Here is a 16,749-nt window from a genome sequence, read left to right as displayed (position 1 = left end):
TTCCGGAGGATTGGAAAATGGCAAATGTAGTCCCTTTATTTCAAAGCCATGGAAGATAAAAAATCATAGGTAAAAGATTCCCACAGGACCCAGAGTTGTTCCTGTTAGGAAACATAATGGACGTAAGGCTTACAACGAAGCTGTCCAAATTTAAAATTCAATTTATCATAATCGCTTTGGCGATGGCCAGGAAGTGCACAGCAGCTGCCTGGAGTCTGACCATTGAAAGCTGGACCTGGAGAAAATTACTACATCCTAAGGAAACAATACAGCACTTTTTTGAAGGTCTGGCAGCCCTACTTAACTACATAGAGGCAAAATTGTAGTGTGGACCACCGTGCCTCACTACCCTACCCTACCCTCCTAATCCACCCCTCAATTGGCAGGGGAACGGAGGGGGTCCATCCCAATCTAACCAGGAAAAGCCAAGGAAAAAAAGACGGTAGCCTATTCACTGACCGCCACGACACGACAACCCCAAAAATAAATTTCAAATCTTTAGTTGTGAGTGTTTTGGTTATTGTGTGTAAGTGTAATTAGTTTGGTGTTAAGTATTCAATATTAGGGGGGTGGGGTGGGGGAACGGGATAAAAAAGAACTTAAGTTTGTATGGATTTAACAAATATGAAATGTAAATATTGTTGATATCGATATTAATGATATTTTGGGGAGGACACGTGATGCAGGGAGAGTAAACAGAGGCAAGATCCCGGAGCTCCCAGATCTACAAGAAGATAAACTATAACAAAAGGTTTTAAAGGTAGTCAAAATACTCACAAGTGTTGTGGGAAACTACCAGAATCAGCAACAATGACAAAGAAAACTAAATCAACAAGCAGAAACTGCAAGGAGTCAACGTCAAAATCCCCAGAGCAAGTTGAGGTGCGTCCTGGTAATGAAAATAGTTGGGCCGCTCCGAGACCTGCCAGTGAAGTCGCCACCCAGCTGGAGTAGCCCACCTGACAGAAGAGCCGCGACCAAGCCTCAAATTTTCCTCAGATCAGCAAGAGCTCGTTAAAGAGTATCGGGGAGGGGGAAAGCCTTTGGACCCTCCCCCCTCCCGTGATTGGCATAATTTCACTCTTGTCCCAATTGATCTTATATCCAGAAACCTTCCCATAGTCCTCCAACGTAGAGCGCAGCTTAGACAGTGATTTCATTGGGTCTGTCAGATATATCCACACATCATCAGAAAATAGGTTGATCTTGTGTTCCTTCTGGCCTACTTTATAGCCCTTAATGTCTATAATTGGTGGAGAGGACGCACAAACTAGAAATGAGAGGGGTCCGGCCATGGTCCTGGAAGAAAAGGCATTTGACAGACTAGAGTGGGACTTTTTATTTAAAGTGCTGGAGAAATTGGCGTTAGGGCCAACTTTTATTAATTGGATACGGACGCTATATCACGTGCCCAAGACAAAAGTTGTGACCAATGGACACATTTCCTCAGCCTTCCCACTGACAAGATCTAGTAGACAGTGGTTCTCTAGCTCTGTTCATACTGGCCATGGAACCATTAGCTGAGGCCATTCGTCAGGGTATATCTGACAAACTCAATGAAATCACTGTCTAAACTGTGTTCTACCTTGGAGGACTATAGGAAGATTTCTTAGTGCAAGATCAATTGGGACAAGAGTGAAATTATGCCACTCAAGGGAGGGGACTATCGTCAATGTAGAGAGAACTGTTACCTAAAGTGGCTGCTAAATGGGATCAAATATCTAGGAGTTAGAATGGATAATAATTTAAATAATTTGTACAAATTGAATTACACCCCCTTGATGGGAAAGGTAGAGGAAGACCTGGACAGGTGGATGTCCCTGCCCATAACACTAGTGGGCAGGGTCAACTATATTAAAATAAATGTGCTGCCAAGACTTCAGTATCTCTTCCAGAGAGTGCCCATAGTGTTGCCCTGGGGATTTTTTCACAGTTAAGAACATTTTTATGGAACAGGAAAGTAGCTAGGGTTCCTATGGAGAAATTGACCTGGGATTACAGTCTGAGTGGTTTACAAATGCTGGACTTCAAAAAGTATTATTTTTGAATAATTATTCAATTATTAATTAATTATTATTAAGTCAAGATACATTTCCTCACTCTTTGAGGGAGAGGAGGTGCCATGCTGGGTACAAATTTGTCTGCACTTGGTGGGCGAGGATTTCATTTATAAATGGGATGCCATATTGCTATCCAGAAAAACTGACAGCCTCATATTGAAACAAATAATTCACATTTGGAATAATATTAACCAATATTTAGGAATAAAAGTGGGGTTGTCCCCAAAAACACACCTGACTCCAAATCAATTAATACCTCTGACAGTAGGTAACAAGATCATGAACAGTGTCAGGTGTGTAGAGGACTGTTACGAGCAGGGGCAGCTAATGTCATTTGAACCACTTGGACAGAAATCTGATTTATCAAATAGAACATTCCACTGCTACCTTCAGATAAGATCTTTTCTACAGGACAAATTAGGTCCAACCATGGCCCTGTCAAAGTGCACTGACATAGAGACCATGATTTGATGGGAGACACATGGAAATTCATTGCGGCAATATATTTCCTTCTCCAAGTGGAAGGACCCAAACGAAGCCTTCATAAATCAAGGCAGAAATGGGAGTTGGACCTAGGAATAATGATTTGATGAGCGATGCTGGTCCGACCTGTGTTGGATCCGCATGACTGCAATCATCAATGCATAGTATAGGCTGGTGAAATACAATTTTTTTGCACCAGTTATACCTTGCGCCGCAAAAGATTAATAGATCTAAACCAGAATTATCAGACCAATGTTTTAGATGCAGCATTGAGATAGGGACCTTTGTGCACGCGACCTGGACATGTACCAAGGTGAGGCCATTTTGGGCGGAACTAGGCGAAGTCCTACGGTATATTATAGGTAAGGATTCCCACAGGACCCAGAGTTATTCTTGTTAGGTAATAATAATGGACATAAGACAAAATAAAACTGTTCAAGACTTAAAATAAAACAGTCCAAAATTCAAATTCAATTTGTAATGATCGCATTGGCAGTTACCTGGAAGTCCGACTCTTGTTTGAGCATTGCGCTGTGGAGCAAGGAGATGCAAGGCTGTGTTCCCCTGGAGAAAATCACGTACAACTAAAGATTTGGCAACCATACTTAAACTTTATAGGAGCATGATTGTAGAGAGGACTGCTGCACCTCACTGCTCTGCCTTCCCTGCTTCTTCCTCAGTCTTGGTGGGGGAGGGGGTGGGGACCAGTTTCATTCCAGCCAGCCTGGACCCGGGCCGCCATGCCACGAATGATTTATTCCTTTGTTGTGAATGTTTTTATTGTCCTGTGTGTTTTATTTTTTGGTCAGTTAAACGTTAAATGTTATGTGTTATGGGAGTTGGTGGGGGGGAGGGGTATAAATTTGGACTCTTCAGGTTTGGATTTGGATAAGTTGTGATCAGTGTTGATTATACTCACTGACAATAATATTGTTGAAAGCTCTTTTGGAGTCCAAGTCTGGAAATTTTTATGATATTGACAATTTTGGAGTTTGAGTGGAATACTATAAATAAAATAACAAAAAAATGTAGTCCTCTTGTTTAAAAAGGATAATAGGGAGAATCCTGGGAATTATAGAACTGTGAGTGGTGGGCTAACTATTGGATAGGATTCTTAGGGACAGCATTTATGAGCATCTAGGGAACCATGGTCTTCTCAGGGATAGACAGCTTGGCTTTGTGAGGGGCAGGCCATGCTTCACAAGCCTAATTGAGTTTTTTGAGGAAGTAACAAAAGAAATTGATGAAATAGGGCAGTAGATGTGGTCTGTATGGATTTTAGTAAGTCATTTGACAATGTCCACCATGGTAGACTTATTCAGAAGGTCAAGAGGCATGACTTTCAGAATTTACTTGCCTGCAGAAATGTATTCTGCCTGGAGGTCAGTAACTAGTGGAGTTCCACAGGGATCTGTTCTGGATCCCCTACTCTTTACAATTTTTTTATAAATGATCTGAACAAAGAAGTAGAGGTATGGACTGTAAGTTTGCAGATGACACAAAGTTTGGGGGTGCTTTGGATAGTGTAGAAGATTGAGGTAGGTTACAACAGGATGGACAGAGAACTGGCAGATGGAGTTCAATCTGGATAAGTGTGGTGATGCATTTTGGAAGGTTGAACTTAAAGGTGGAGTACATGGTTAATGGCAGGATTCTTCACAGTGTGGAAGAATAGAAGGACCTTGGGTCCAAATCCATAGATCTCTCAAGGTTGTCTCACAGGTTGATAAGGTAGTTAAGAAGGCCCTTCATTAGGGATTGAGGTCAAGAGCCATGAGGTAATGTTGTAATTTATTAAACTCTAGAGAGACCACACTTGGAATATTGAGTCCAGCTCTGGTGGCCTCATTAATAGGAAGGACGTGGAAGCTTTTGGAGGGTACAGAATAAATTTAACAGGATGCTGCCTGGTTTGGAAAGTGTGTCTTATGAAGCAAGGTTAGGGGTGAGGAAGGATGAGAGGTGACTTAATAGAAATCTACAAGATTATGAGAGGCAGTAGATAGTAGCTTTTTCTCGGGGGCAACCGCAGCAAGTATCAGAGGTCACCTGTTTAAAATGAGGGGAGGAACATTTAGGAGAGACGTTACGATTTTTTAATATGAAGAGAGTTGTAGATGCTTGGAGTACATTACCAGGGATGGTGATGGTTCATTAAAAACACTTCTAGGCACAGGGATGCAATAAAAATAGAGGCTTATGGGTGTGAGGAAGGGAAGGTTTAGATTGTTGAGAAGGTTTAAAAATATGGATCAAAGCAACATTGTGGGAAGGCCCTGTACTGTGCTGTAATATTCTCTGTTCCATGTTGAACTGCTTGAGTTATACTGAGAGCATATCACATTTGTAACAGTCTCATCTTTAAAATGTTGACTGTAAAGCTTATTTTAATGATCACATTGTGCAGCACAAATCGCTTAGTTGATGACGAGATGTGATTTTTTTTCTGTGGTGAAAGACTTTCCAAAAGATACACATAGCAACTAAACTACTCCTTTGAGAATTATAGGTATATTTAAGGGCTGAAAGCATCTCTACAGCCTTGGGAAAGAATGGTTTTCTGTCACAGAAACCCCTTTTTCACTGGCACCTTGTCCCAGTAATTGATGGCCAATTTACTGATTAAGGCTCCAGTTGGCAAGCGAATCAATTGGCATGCCGGCATCAAATCACGCAAAATCATGCCAGGGTCTCAATCCCCTACTCACATCCCCGGCGTCAGCTGACACCGACCGGCATGCTGATAACTCAGTGTGAAAAGGACCAGTCACACGGGGCATTTCTGGTTGAAGGTAGACTCTCCTATTCCCAGGGAAGACTTGTGGTCAATGTGAAAGCACGTAGTGACCCAGTTAAAAGTAGCCCAGTGGGAACAGCAAAAATAGCTTCTTGAAGCGGGTCAATTAAATGGGATGCCAGTGAAAAAAGGGCTTGGGTTAACTATGAATGGCCAGGAAAATTCACTTTCTCTACCAATCATCCATGCCTCCTGGACCAATCATTCCACTGGGAATGCCAGAATGCTGAGCTCCTCCCAGAGATGGAAAGGGGAGAAGTGACCAAGCTTGTGAGCAAAGAACCACTTACAGAAAAATCATAACGTTTTTAAAGAAAAGAAATAATACAACAGCTTCATCCAGATGAGGTGAATTTTATTTGAAATAGATTTCATTATTTGAAACATAATATTCAAAATGTTTTCAATTTTTCAGCCTCGATTATTATTAAATGATCATGAAAACTGAAGCTGAAAAAATAAATGAATTTGTGGCTTGTTACAAAACAAATCTTCCAGCCCTTTGAAGGCAACATACCTTCACAGTTTGCTTCTCCTTCATGATGATGCGAGACAGTAATACCACCCAAATGGGCATGGTGGCCTTAACTGAGAAGGAAAAAAGGGAGAGGATTTAGAAACAGTTCAATGTTATTCCACAGCACAAATTACTCAGAGCATGGAGCTTAGATGTTATTGTACAATCAATGACCCAAAATAACCACTAAAAGAACACAAATCCTGACCATTTCTGGCATCAACCACTCACCAAACTCAAACACATCAGAGCCAGTAAGGAAAGCACTTGCACACCTGAGGTATTTTAGCTTTGAGGGGGCAAATGAAACAAATAAGTGACGGAGCTAACAACAAACATCTCTCAGTTACTTGACTTGAAATAACATTGCACATGAGATAAAAAAATAAATGCACTTAGCTGTGAACTGGTTACTCTCAACTCAGAGAGGTCAAATTGCAATCAAGAGACCAGCATAAGATACAAGCTGTGCAGCTCTGAGAGATGGCTGCCTTTTGAATGACAGATTAAACTGAAGCTGCCTGCTCTCTCACGCGAGTTTTAAAGAATTCCATCCTGCAATCCAGAATTCTGAGTGTCATTTACCCCTCAGCCAGCATCTAAAGCAGGTAACACACGAAAGATGGCAGATATTGGAATCTCAAGCAAAAACATGCTCAGTGGGTCACTTAGCATCTTCAATGAAACTATTATCATTATCAAACTACTATCATTCTTTTTCTTCCACTGATGTGATCTCCAGCAGATTTAAAGCCGATATCTCATCATTGACTTAATTCTTAGATCATTTGATAATGATCATGTTTATTGTCATAAACACAAGTACAACGTGTGGTGATATGACCACCAGCCTACTGCAGGGGGCGATCTCTGTAACTGCAGGGAGACCACCTAAGCAGCTGACTGTCAATCAGCCAACCTATATATAAACCTGAGCCGACTCTTCCTGAGCCAGCCTTGGAGCACCCAAGGCTTGAACTGGTGTCCAGACTTTCACTGGAATAAAGCCTGTTGTACAGTCTTTTGAGTTTTGTGCTTGCTCGCTGCTCCCTCAGCACACCACACAATGCACATACGGACCAACATTCTTTCTTGCTGCAGGTACTGTGCGAACTAAAAGCTCTAATAGTATACAGTAAATTACCTATTGTTATAAGACCCAATTTGGCCTTTTGTGTTCATATTGAGCAATGCCATAATCCCATTCTCATTTCCTCGTTTCCATATCTCCCTGCAATTTATTATCTCTGAAGTATGAGTGAAACACAAAGTCTGCAGACGCTGTGATTGTAGTAAAAACGCACCAAAATGGTGGAATAACTCAGCCTGTCTTTTCAGTGTCCATAAAAATCAAATCTATGGATGGTGAAAAGACTGGCTGAGTTCCTCCAGCATTTCTGATGCATACCCATTAACTCCAGTTTAATTTTTGTTTGTGAGATCTTGCTGTAAACAAAATGGCTGCATTTTCTACACTAGAACAAAATCAGATTCAGATTTATTGTCAGAGTACATAATGACAACACATACAATCCTGAGATTTGTTTTCCTGCGGGCCAAGCAGAATTTCTACCGATCAGTAGTAGAAAAAGATATGTATATAAAAGAAGAAATGTAAATGAAGAAAGAAATGAAAACTGTGCAATACAGATAAAAAATAAATACTTAGTAATAAATAATGTAAAAAATTAGAGTCTCTGATTGAGTTTGTTGTTGAGTCTGATGGTGGAGGTGTAGCAACTGTTCCTGAACCTTGTGGAATGAGTCTTGTGGCACCTACACTTCTTTCCTGATGGCAGCAGCGAGTACAGAGTCCTGGCTGGTGTGGATCCAATGGTTCTCTCGATGGTAGAGAGAGCTTTGCCTGTGATGTTCTAGGCTTTTGCTCAGAGGATTTTAAAAATATATTATTTTAATTTTCATAGAATTGTCAAACAAACACTATAATCTTTTTAACATTCATGCAACATACAGTCTGTATTTATTCCCTCACCCTTGTACAACTGAAAGTAGTCAATTAAATTACATCAAGAACAAAATGAAAGACAACCCATAAATCTCCCTTCTTTTTCCCCCTCCCAGTTTATCTTTACCCACCCCCCACCCCGGCACCAATAATCAAGCTATTGGCACCAATCTCCCCCACCATTTCAAAATAGGCCCAATGCACCCATCTACCACTTGTATCTCCCTCTCTTTCTTTGTTCCCCGTATTAATTCTTACTTTTAATATACATTCATCTTTAAACATTAGCATTATGACAAAAAACACATCCCCCTCGTCTTCCTCACAATTACAATATTTACAGTCCATCTTTGCCCTGATTCCCCCTTCCCACCTTATTTACATTTACATTTTCTTTCTTTCTTTGGCTTGGCTTCGCGGATGAAGATTTATGGAGGGGTAATGTCCACGTCAGCTGCAGGCTCGTTTGTGGCTGACAAGTCCGATGCGGGATAGGCAGACACGGTTGCAGCGGAAAATTGGTTGGTTGGGGTTGGGTGTTGGGTTTTTCCTCCTTTGTCTTTTGTCAGTGAGGTGGGCTCTGCAATCTTCTTCAAAGGAGGTTGCTGCCCGCCGAACTGTGAGGCGCCAAGATGCACGGTTGGAGGCGATATCAGCCCACTGGCGGTGGTCAATGTGGCAGGCACCAAGAGATTTATTTAGGCATTCCTTGTACCTCTTCTTTTTACATTTAATCCTGAAGTAATGACAGTGTTCTTACAAAGTCCATTGCCTCCTTTAGATCCTTAAAAAACGTTCTTTTTCCTATAACCCAGCTCCTCTTTTCCCGGTTCCAATTTAACTTTACTCCCACCCAGGCACCAATAACCAAGCTATTGGCGCCAAACCCCTGCCATTTTGAGACGTGTCCAATGCACCCATCTACCACTTGTCATTCAGAGGTATTGGTGTCCACATAACAGGCTGTGATGCAGCCGGTCAGCACACTTTCCACTACACGTCTGTTTCCCAGGGTTTCTGATATCATACCAGATTGCACAAACTCCTGAGGATGTAGAGGCAATGATGTGCTTTTTTTCACGCAGACTTTGGGTCCACAGGAAAGGTCCTCCGAGATAGTAACACCTAAGAATTTAAACTTTCTCACCCTCTCCACCTCTGATGCCCCAAATATCACTGGATTTACACCTCTAGTTTCTCCTTCTGAAAGGACACAATCAGCTCCTGGGTTTTGGTGACACTGAGTGTGAGGATGTTGTTAGTACACCATTCAGCCAAGTTTTCAATCTTCCTCTTGCATGCTGACTCATTGGCCTTTTTATACAGCCCACTTATGTGGTACCATTAGCAAATTTGTAGGTGGTGTTATTTCGTACCGAGCCACACAGTCATAGGAGTAGACCAGGGGACTAAATATGCAGCCCAGTGGTTCTTGGGTGCTGATGGAAGATTGTGGAGATGTTCTTGCCAATCCCCAATGATAGGGATCTGGAGATGAGGAAATCCAGGATCCAATTACATTAATTGTCTCGAGAGCACTGGACACCTCCATTCTCTTCCTACCCCATACTCACTGGCAGAACCTCCTCTAAGTTTTCCCATACCCAGTTCTAGCGCCATTGATCATATGTTGAGGATAACAACGTATTATATACTGATGTTTTGAAATACTAACTTTTTCCATAGGCACTGTTATTACAGAATTGTCTCTTTATATTTCAGATATACAGACTTGAGAAAGATATATAACCATATAACCACATACAGCACAGAATAGACCAGTTTGGCCCTACTTGTCCATACTGGAAACAAATCCCCACCCTCCTAGTCCCACTGACCAGCACCTGGTCCATACCCCTCCAGTCCTCTCCCCTTCATGTAATTATCCAGTCTTTACTTAAATGTAAATAACGTCCTTGCTTCAACCACTTCTGCCGGAAGCTTATTTGCTTGAAGAAATTTCCCCTCATGTTCCCCTTATAATTTTCTTCCTGCAATCTCAAACCATGGCCTCTGGTTTGAATATCCCCCACTCTTAATTGAAAAAGCCTATCCACATTGACTCGCTCTGTCCCTTTTAAAATCTTGAACACCTCCATCAAATCCCCCCTCAATCTTCTACGCTCCAGAGAAAAAAGCCCCAGGCTGCTCAACCTTTCTCTGTAACTCAAATCTTCACATACTGTCAACATTCTCGTGAACCTTCTCTGCACTCCCTCAATTTTGTTTATATCCTTCCTATAATTTGGTGATCAAAACTGCACACAGTATTCCAAATTTGGCCTCACCAATGCTTTGTAGAATTTTATATAACATCCCAACTCTTGAATTCAATACTTCGATTTCTGAAGGCCAACATTCCAAATGCCTTCTTCACCACTCTATCTATCTGAGGATCAGCTTTGAGGGTACTATTTACCATAACTCCTAAATCCCTTTGTTCCTCTGCACTCTTCAATTGTCTACCATTCAATGTATATGACCTATTTAGATTTGCCTTTCCAAAATGCAACACTTCATACTTATCATATTAAATTCCATCACCCATTTCTCAGCCCACTTCTCTAGCTTTCCTATATCTCTTTTTAAGCTATGGTAATCTTCCTCACTGTCCACAATACCACCAATCTTTGAATCATCTGCAAACTTACTTCTCCAATTTACTACCCCTTCTTCCAGATCGTTAATATATATAACAAATTATAGTGGACCCAGGACGATCCCTGAGGAACTCCACTAGTCACCGGCCTCCAATTTGACAAACAATTTTCTACCACTATTTTCTGACACCTCCCATCCAACCATTGCTGAATCCATTTCACTACCTCCTTATTTATACCTAATGCCTCCACCTTTTTTCCTAACCTCCTGTGGGAAACTTTCTCAAAAGCTTTACTAAAGTCTAAATAGACAACATCCACAGCCTTCCCTTTATCAATCTTTTTTGTAACCCCCTCAAAAAACTCTATAAGGTTTGTTAAGCATGATCTACCCCTGACAAAACCATGCTGACTACTTCCTATCAATCCCTATTCTTCCAAATATTTGTAAATGCCATCCCTCAGAACACTTTCCATCAACTTTCCACCACAGACGTCAGACTCACAGGTCCATAATTTCCTGGTTTACATTTGGACCCTTTCTTAAACAGTGGAACAACATGAGCCACCCTCCAATCCTCTGGCACTACCCCCGTGACCAGTGACGTCCTAAATATCTCTGTTAATGGCCCCACTATCTGTACACTAGTCTCCCTGAGTGTCCTTGGGAATACATTGTCCGGACCCGGAAATTTATCCACCTTTATCTTTTTTAACACTGCCATCACTACCTCCTCGGTTACCCTTATATGATTCATGACCTCCCCACTATTTTTCTTTACTTCAACTGGTACAATATTTTTTTCCCTGGTGAATACCAAAGAAATCATTTAAAATTTCCCACATCACCTCTGACTTTTCACATAGCCTACCCTCCCTATCTACAAGGGGTCCAATTCTATCCCTCACTAATCTTTTACTTTTAATGTACCTATAGAAACCCTTTGGATTTATTCTTATTCTGCAGCCAAAGCCTCTTCGTGCCTCTTTTTGGCTTTTCTAATTTCTTTCTTAAGATTTTTTTCTACACTCCTTGTAGTCCTCTTTCAATTTCTCATCACCCTGCTGTTTATACCTCTTGTACACCTCCCTCTTTCTCCTAACCAAATTTCTAATATTCCCCGAAAACCAAGGCTCCCTATGACTTCCAGCCTTTCCTTTGATCCTCACTTGGACATATCTACTCTTACATCTTACATGCTGTTTCCAGCATGGACATCTTACATTTACATCCTTTTCTGAAAAAAATCACATCCCACTCAATACTCCCCAAAGCCATTCTCATTCCTTCGAAATATGCTTTTCTCCAATCCAGAACCTCTACTTTAGGCCCTTCTTTGCTCTTCCCTAAAACTACCCTAAAACTAATAAGAGTTGTGATCACTAGACCCAATTTGTTCTCCAACATTAACCTCAGACACCTGACCTATCTCGTTCCCTAACAGGAGATCCAGTATTACACTGTCCCAAGTCGGTTCCTCTACATATTGATTAAGAAAACTATCTTGCACACATTTGACAAACTCTAGCCTATCCAGCCCTCTTACTGTATGGGTATCCCAATCAATGTGAGGGAAGTTAAAATCTCCCATGATCACTACCTTATGTTTATTACACATATATGCTATCTCCTTACAAATTTGTTCTTCCAATTTTCTTGGCCCATTTGATGGTCTATAATACACTCCTATTAGTACCCTCATGCCTCCTCCACCCCTCAATTCCACCCAAACAGCCTCACTGGACAATCCCTCCAAACCATCCTGCCACCTCACAGCAGTAATGTCCTCCTTAACAAGCAGAGAAACTCCTCCCCCTTTTTTACCCTCTTCTATCACATCTAAAACATTTGTATTCTGGAATATTTAGTTGCCAGTCCTATCCCTCCTGTTACCAGGTCTCACTAATTGCCTTAACATCATGATTCCAAGTGCCAATCCATGCTCTAAGCTCATCTATCTTGTTCACTATGCTTATTGCATTAAAGTACATGTATTTCAGAGAATGACCCTCACATATATTCCCTATTCTACCTTTTACCTTAACCTCCATCCTTCCCTTGTTATCTTTATCATTCTTAACTAGGTGGCCATGCACCCTAGACACTGCTCGCAAACTCTGCTCCCCACCCCCCTGCCAAACTAGTTTAAACCCTCCCCCACAGCTCTAGCAAATCTGCTTGCCAGGATATTGGTCCCCCTCCAGTTCAAGTGGAGCCCGTCCCTTTTGTACAGGTATGACTTTCCCCAGAAGAGACCCCAATGATCCAAAAATCTTATCCCCTGCCCCCTGCACCAGCACTTTAGCCATGCATTCATCTTCCACATCCTCCTATTACTACCCTCTCTAGCATGTGGCACCGGCAGCAATCCAGAGATTACTACCTTAGAGGTCCTGTTTTTTAACTTCCTGCCTAATTCTATGTATTCCTGTTTCAGGACCTCATCCCCACTTCTAACTAAGTCATTGGACCCCACATGGACCATGACTTCTGGCTGCTCACCTTCCCGTTGCAGAATTCTGTGAACTCAATCAGAAACATCCCTGACCCTAGCACCAGGGAGGCAACAGACCAACCTGGATCCCCGATCTCGTCCAACAAACCTCCTATCTGTCCCTCCGACAAGTGAGTCCCCAACCATAATTACCCTGTTCTTATCCCTCCTTCCCTTCTGAGCCTCAGGGGCAGCCCCTGTGCCAGAGACCTGACCCCCACGACTCGTCCCTGACAGGCTGTTCCCCCCAGCAGTATCCAATGCCGAATACATGTTGCTGAGGGGCACTTCCACAGGGGTACTCTGCACTGGCACTCTCCCTCCTTTCCTTACAGTCACCCAATTCCCTGACTCCTGCCTTCTAGGGGTGACTGTCTCCCTGTAACCTCTGCTTCCCTTATGATCCTCAGTTCGTCCAATTGCAACTCAAGCTCCCTAACATGGTCGCTCATGAGTTGCAATTGGATGCACCTTTTGCAGGTGTAGTCATCAGAAACAGCTATGTTACATCCCACAACTGGAGCACTTAACTACCCCAGCGGACTCCATTACCTCCTTTCTTAATATATGTAGGTTATTTAAAAAGAAAAACTAAACAAATAATACTAAAAGACTAACCAAAAAGGACACCTTACCACACAGGGAGCTCCTTCTTACCGAAGTCCCTTGAGCCAAAGTCCCAAGTCTCCACTCCTTTACTGCCCCACTCCTCACTGGCCACTCCCTCCCCTTTCACTCCTTTTATAAGCCCCTTGACCAATTAACCCCATCACTTTCACCAAGCTCCTCCTCCTCCGACTCCCAGCCGAACCAAGTAGGCCCAAGGCCCAGTAAGCCCCCGACTTAAATAGCTTACCTTCTCGTCACTTTCACCAAGCTCCTCCTTCTCCGACACACAGCCCGACTCTTTCCGAGTTCCTTCTCCGACTCACAGCCGAAACAAGTTCTCCCACGGTGGCAATAAATTTGGATCTATCTCTCGTGTCATAAACTCATAAGTTCAATTATTTCCTACTCCATCACTCTGTTGACCGTTCGACTCCCCCTTCTAGCTCATAATAAGTGAAAATGTGATAAGAATCAACCCTTAGGTCATCATCAAACCTGCAAACAACAATGGCGCTGATGTCGTCAAGTAAACTATTACATAGAGATCACATACCAGCTCTCAGCTGCCCCCTCATACCTCCATCAGGAACATGGTTCCATCATCAATTATCTGACCGTTGCTTTCTCATTACTTTGGGAAATCCTCACTTTACAGCACTAGTCTGATAGGTGTTGGCACCCAAAGCGTAAATATAGCAATGAGAAAACTTAAAATTGAGAAAAGATGTTAAATTGGGCAAGTTCAGTAGACAGGAAAGGCAGGTGCAAGTCAAGGATCGTGGAAGTTCTGACAAACTTAATAGTATTTATTTTAATGCAAGAAGCTTGAGAAGTAGGGCATGAATATGTACATCGGACTTGGATACTATAGCCAGAGTAGAAACGTGGGTAGTAGAAAGGGGTTGGACTGGCAGTTTAATGTTCCAGAGTACAGATGCTGCATGCAAGGTAGAGGCAGAGTTAAGAGAGGAGGGGGATCTTTTTTTTTGATTAGGGAGAAAATTATCAGTACTTAAAGAAGATATTCTTTGGGAATTGTCCACTGAGGATGTACGAATTTAACTTAGAAACAAGAAGAGAACAATCACTTTGATGAAGTTATACTATAGCCCCACTAATAGTCAGCAGAAATTCGAGAAATATGCAGGGAAATCACAGGATTCATAGAGTTGTTTTGTCAGGTTGTTCTTGTGCAATTAGATGACAATAAACTTAATTTATTCCATCCATTGCCACTTATGAAATCTCTACACGTCACCCATGACAGGATAGTCTGGGAACAATCTGCTTCTTCCTGAATGCAAGCCTGACTATTTCCCCTCCTTCAACATACATCAACAAGAATACAAAAATTATGGGGGATATAGAGAGAGTGCCTGCCACATTGACCACCGCCAGTGGGCTGATATCGCCTCAAACCGTGCATCTTGGCGCCTCACAGTTTGGCGGGCAGCAACCTCCTTTGAAGAAGACCGCAGAGCCCACCTCACTGACAAAAGGCAAAGGAAGAAAAACCCAACACCCAACCCCAACCAACCAATTTTCCCCTGCAACCGCTGCAACCGCGTCTGCCTGTCCCGCATCGGACTTGTCAGCCACAAACGAGCCTGCAGCTGACGTGGACATTTACCCCCTCCATAAATCTTCGTCCGCGAAGCCAAGCCAAAGAAGAAGAAAGAGAAATGTAAGCAGGCTTTTTCCACTGAGATTTCGTGAGTCAAGGACAAGAGGACACAAATTAAAGGTGGAAGGTGAAATATTTGAAGGGATCATTAAGGGGAACCTCTTCATGCAAAGACTGGTGAGAGTGTGAAATAAACTGCCAACTGAAGAGATGAAAAAATATTAAAATTAAACATACATATTAAAATCTAATCAACGTAAATCAAAATGTAAATATTCTGAATATAACAACCACTTACTAATAAAAAAGCTACAGTTATCATGTGAAACATATGTAATTTTTTTCCATTATTAAACAGTATCTCATCTCATTATGCCATCTATTAATATCAATCATATTTGTATCTTTCCACATACTAACAATACATTTTTTCTCTACAAATATTGCTAAATATACAAAAGCAAGTTGAAATTTATCTAATCCCAAACCTTTCAGAGGTTGCAAACTGCCCAATAAAGATACTATCATATCTAAAGGTATTTTAATCTTATACAGATTTGGATTTATCCCAACCCTTTTTATCCATACCAACCTATAATGTTTAATACATGAATAAAATATAACCCTTCTCTGGTACCTTCATAAGAAAAGTCTCAAATTTAGTCATTTCAGGTAAAATCATATCGCTACCAAACACACATTTTACTAAAAATCAAATTTAAAAATAAAGAAACAAAGAATTCTTATCAATACCATAGCTGTCCCTCATCTTTACGCTTAATCGAACTGTTTAAACCTCGAACATTAAAAGTAGCAAACCTCAACTTTAACATATCTACTAATATTACTAAAGACCAATAATATCTTTATATAAAAACTCAATCATCGTATATAGGCCCTCCAATATGAGAGAAAAAATCACAAATTAAAAGCTAGATAAAGTAAAAATTGAAAAAAAAAGAAAAAAAATTAACAAAACCCCTCTGCCCCAAAAAAAACTACCAAAAGGTAGTAAACTCCAAACAAAATTTGGGTGTGGATCACCCACCAGTGGCTGATGTCGAATAGAACCTAGAACAAATCTCTTCCTCCCCAGCCGAACAAAAAATAATCTCAAAATATCATAATAACATAAAAAGTAAAATAAGAATAAGAAGATTCTGCTATTCATCCAAGAGGTTCCAAACTCGAAGATCCCATTTTTCTTTAGGAGACAATGGTGGACTACGTCTTTGTCCTCTTATATCTGGCAATGAATCAGCAAAAATCATTGCTTCATGATCATCCATAGGCAGTCTTTGTAGTTTAGGCACTGAAGAAATTAAACCTGAGGCTGTAGCAAGTTGTTTAGGACCCAAATCTTCAATACTTCGAAAACGTAACTTCTTTTGCACTTGAGGTTTAATCTTTTTTACCATTAATGGCCATAATAGTTCCTTAATACTTTAAACTAAATGTTAATAAGTTTCGTAGGTTTTATATCGGAGTGGCCTTCTCCTATGCAGGTTTCTTACCCGGGCTGGAGGGGTCTGCCTCCCCTCCTAAGTCAGTCCATACTGCCCGGAGCGGGGCCGGGGCCGCCGCAGCGCTCCCTGTGC

General features: G+C 41.5%; 1 protein-coding gene across 2 annotated transcripts in view; it reads right to left on the bottom strand.

Moving 5' to 3' along the window:
• Positions 1-16,749, bottom strand: part of slc35e1 (solute carrier family 35 member E1) — a 302,175-nt gene that overhangs the window by 42,900 nt on the left and 242,526 nt on the right. For both annotated transcript variants that reach the window (XM_069928471.1, XM_069928472.1), the window contains exon 3: positions 5,858-5,928. In XM_069928471.1, coding sequence (XP_069784572.1) covers positions 5,858-5,928 — 71 coding nt within the window. The remainder of the gene's footprint in view (positions 1-5,857; positions 5,929-16,749) is intronic.

Source organism: Narcine bancroftii, chromosome 3 (genome assembly GCF_036971445.1).
Source record: "Narcine bancroftii isolate sNarBan1 chromosome 3, sNarBan1.hap1, whole genome shotgun sequence".
Taxonomy (NCBI): Eukaryota; Metazoa; Chordata; class Chondrichthyes; order Torpediniformes; family Narcinidae; genus Narcine; species Narcine bancroftii.
The sequence above is the reverse complement of the archived record's forward strand: the minus strand, read 5'-3'. Positions and strand labels throughout refer to the sequence as shown.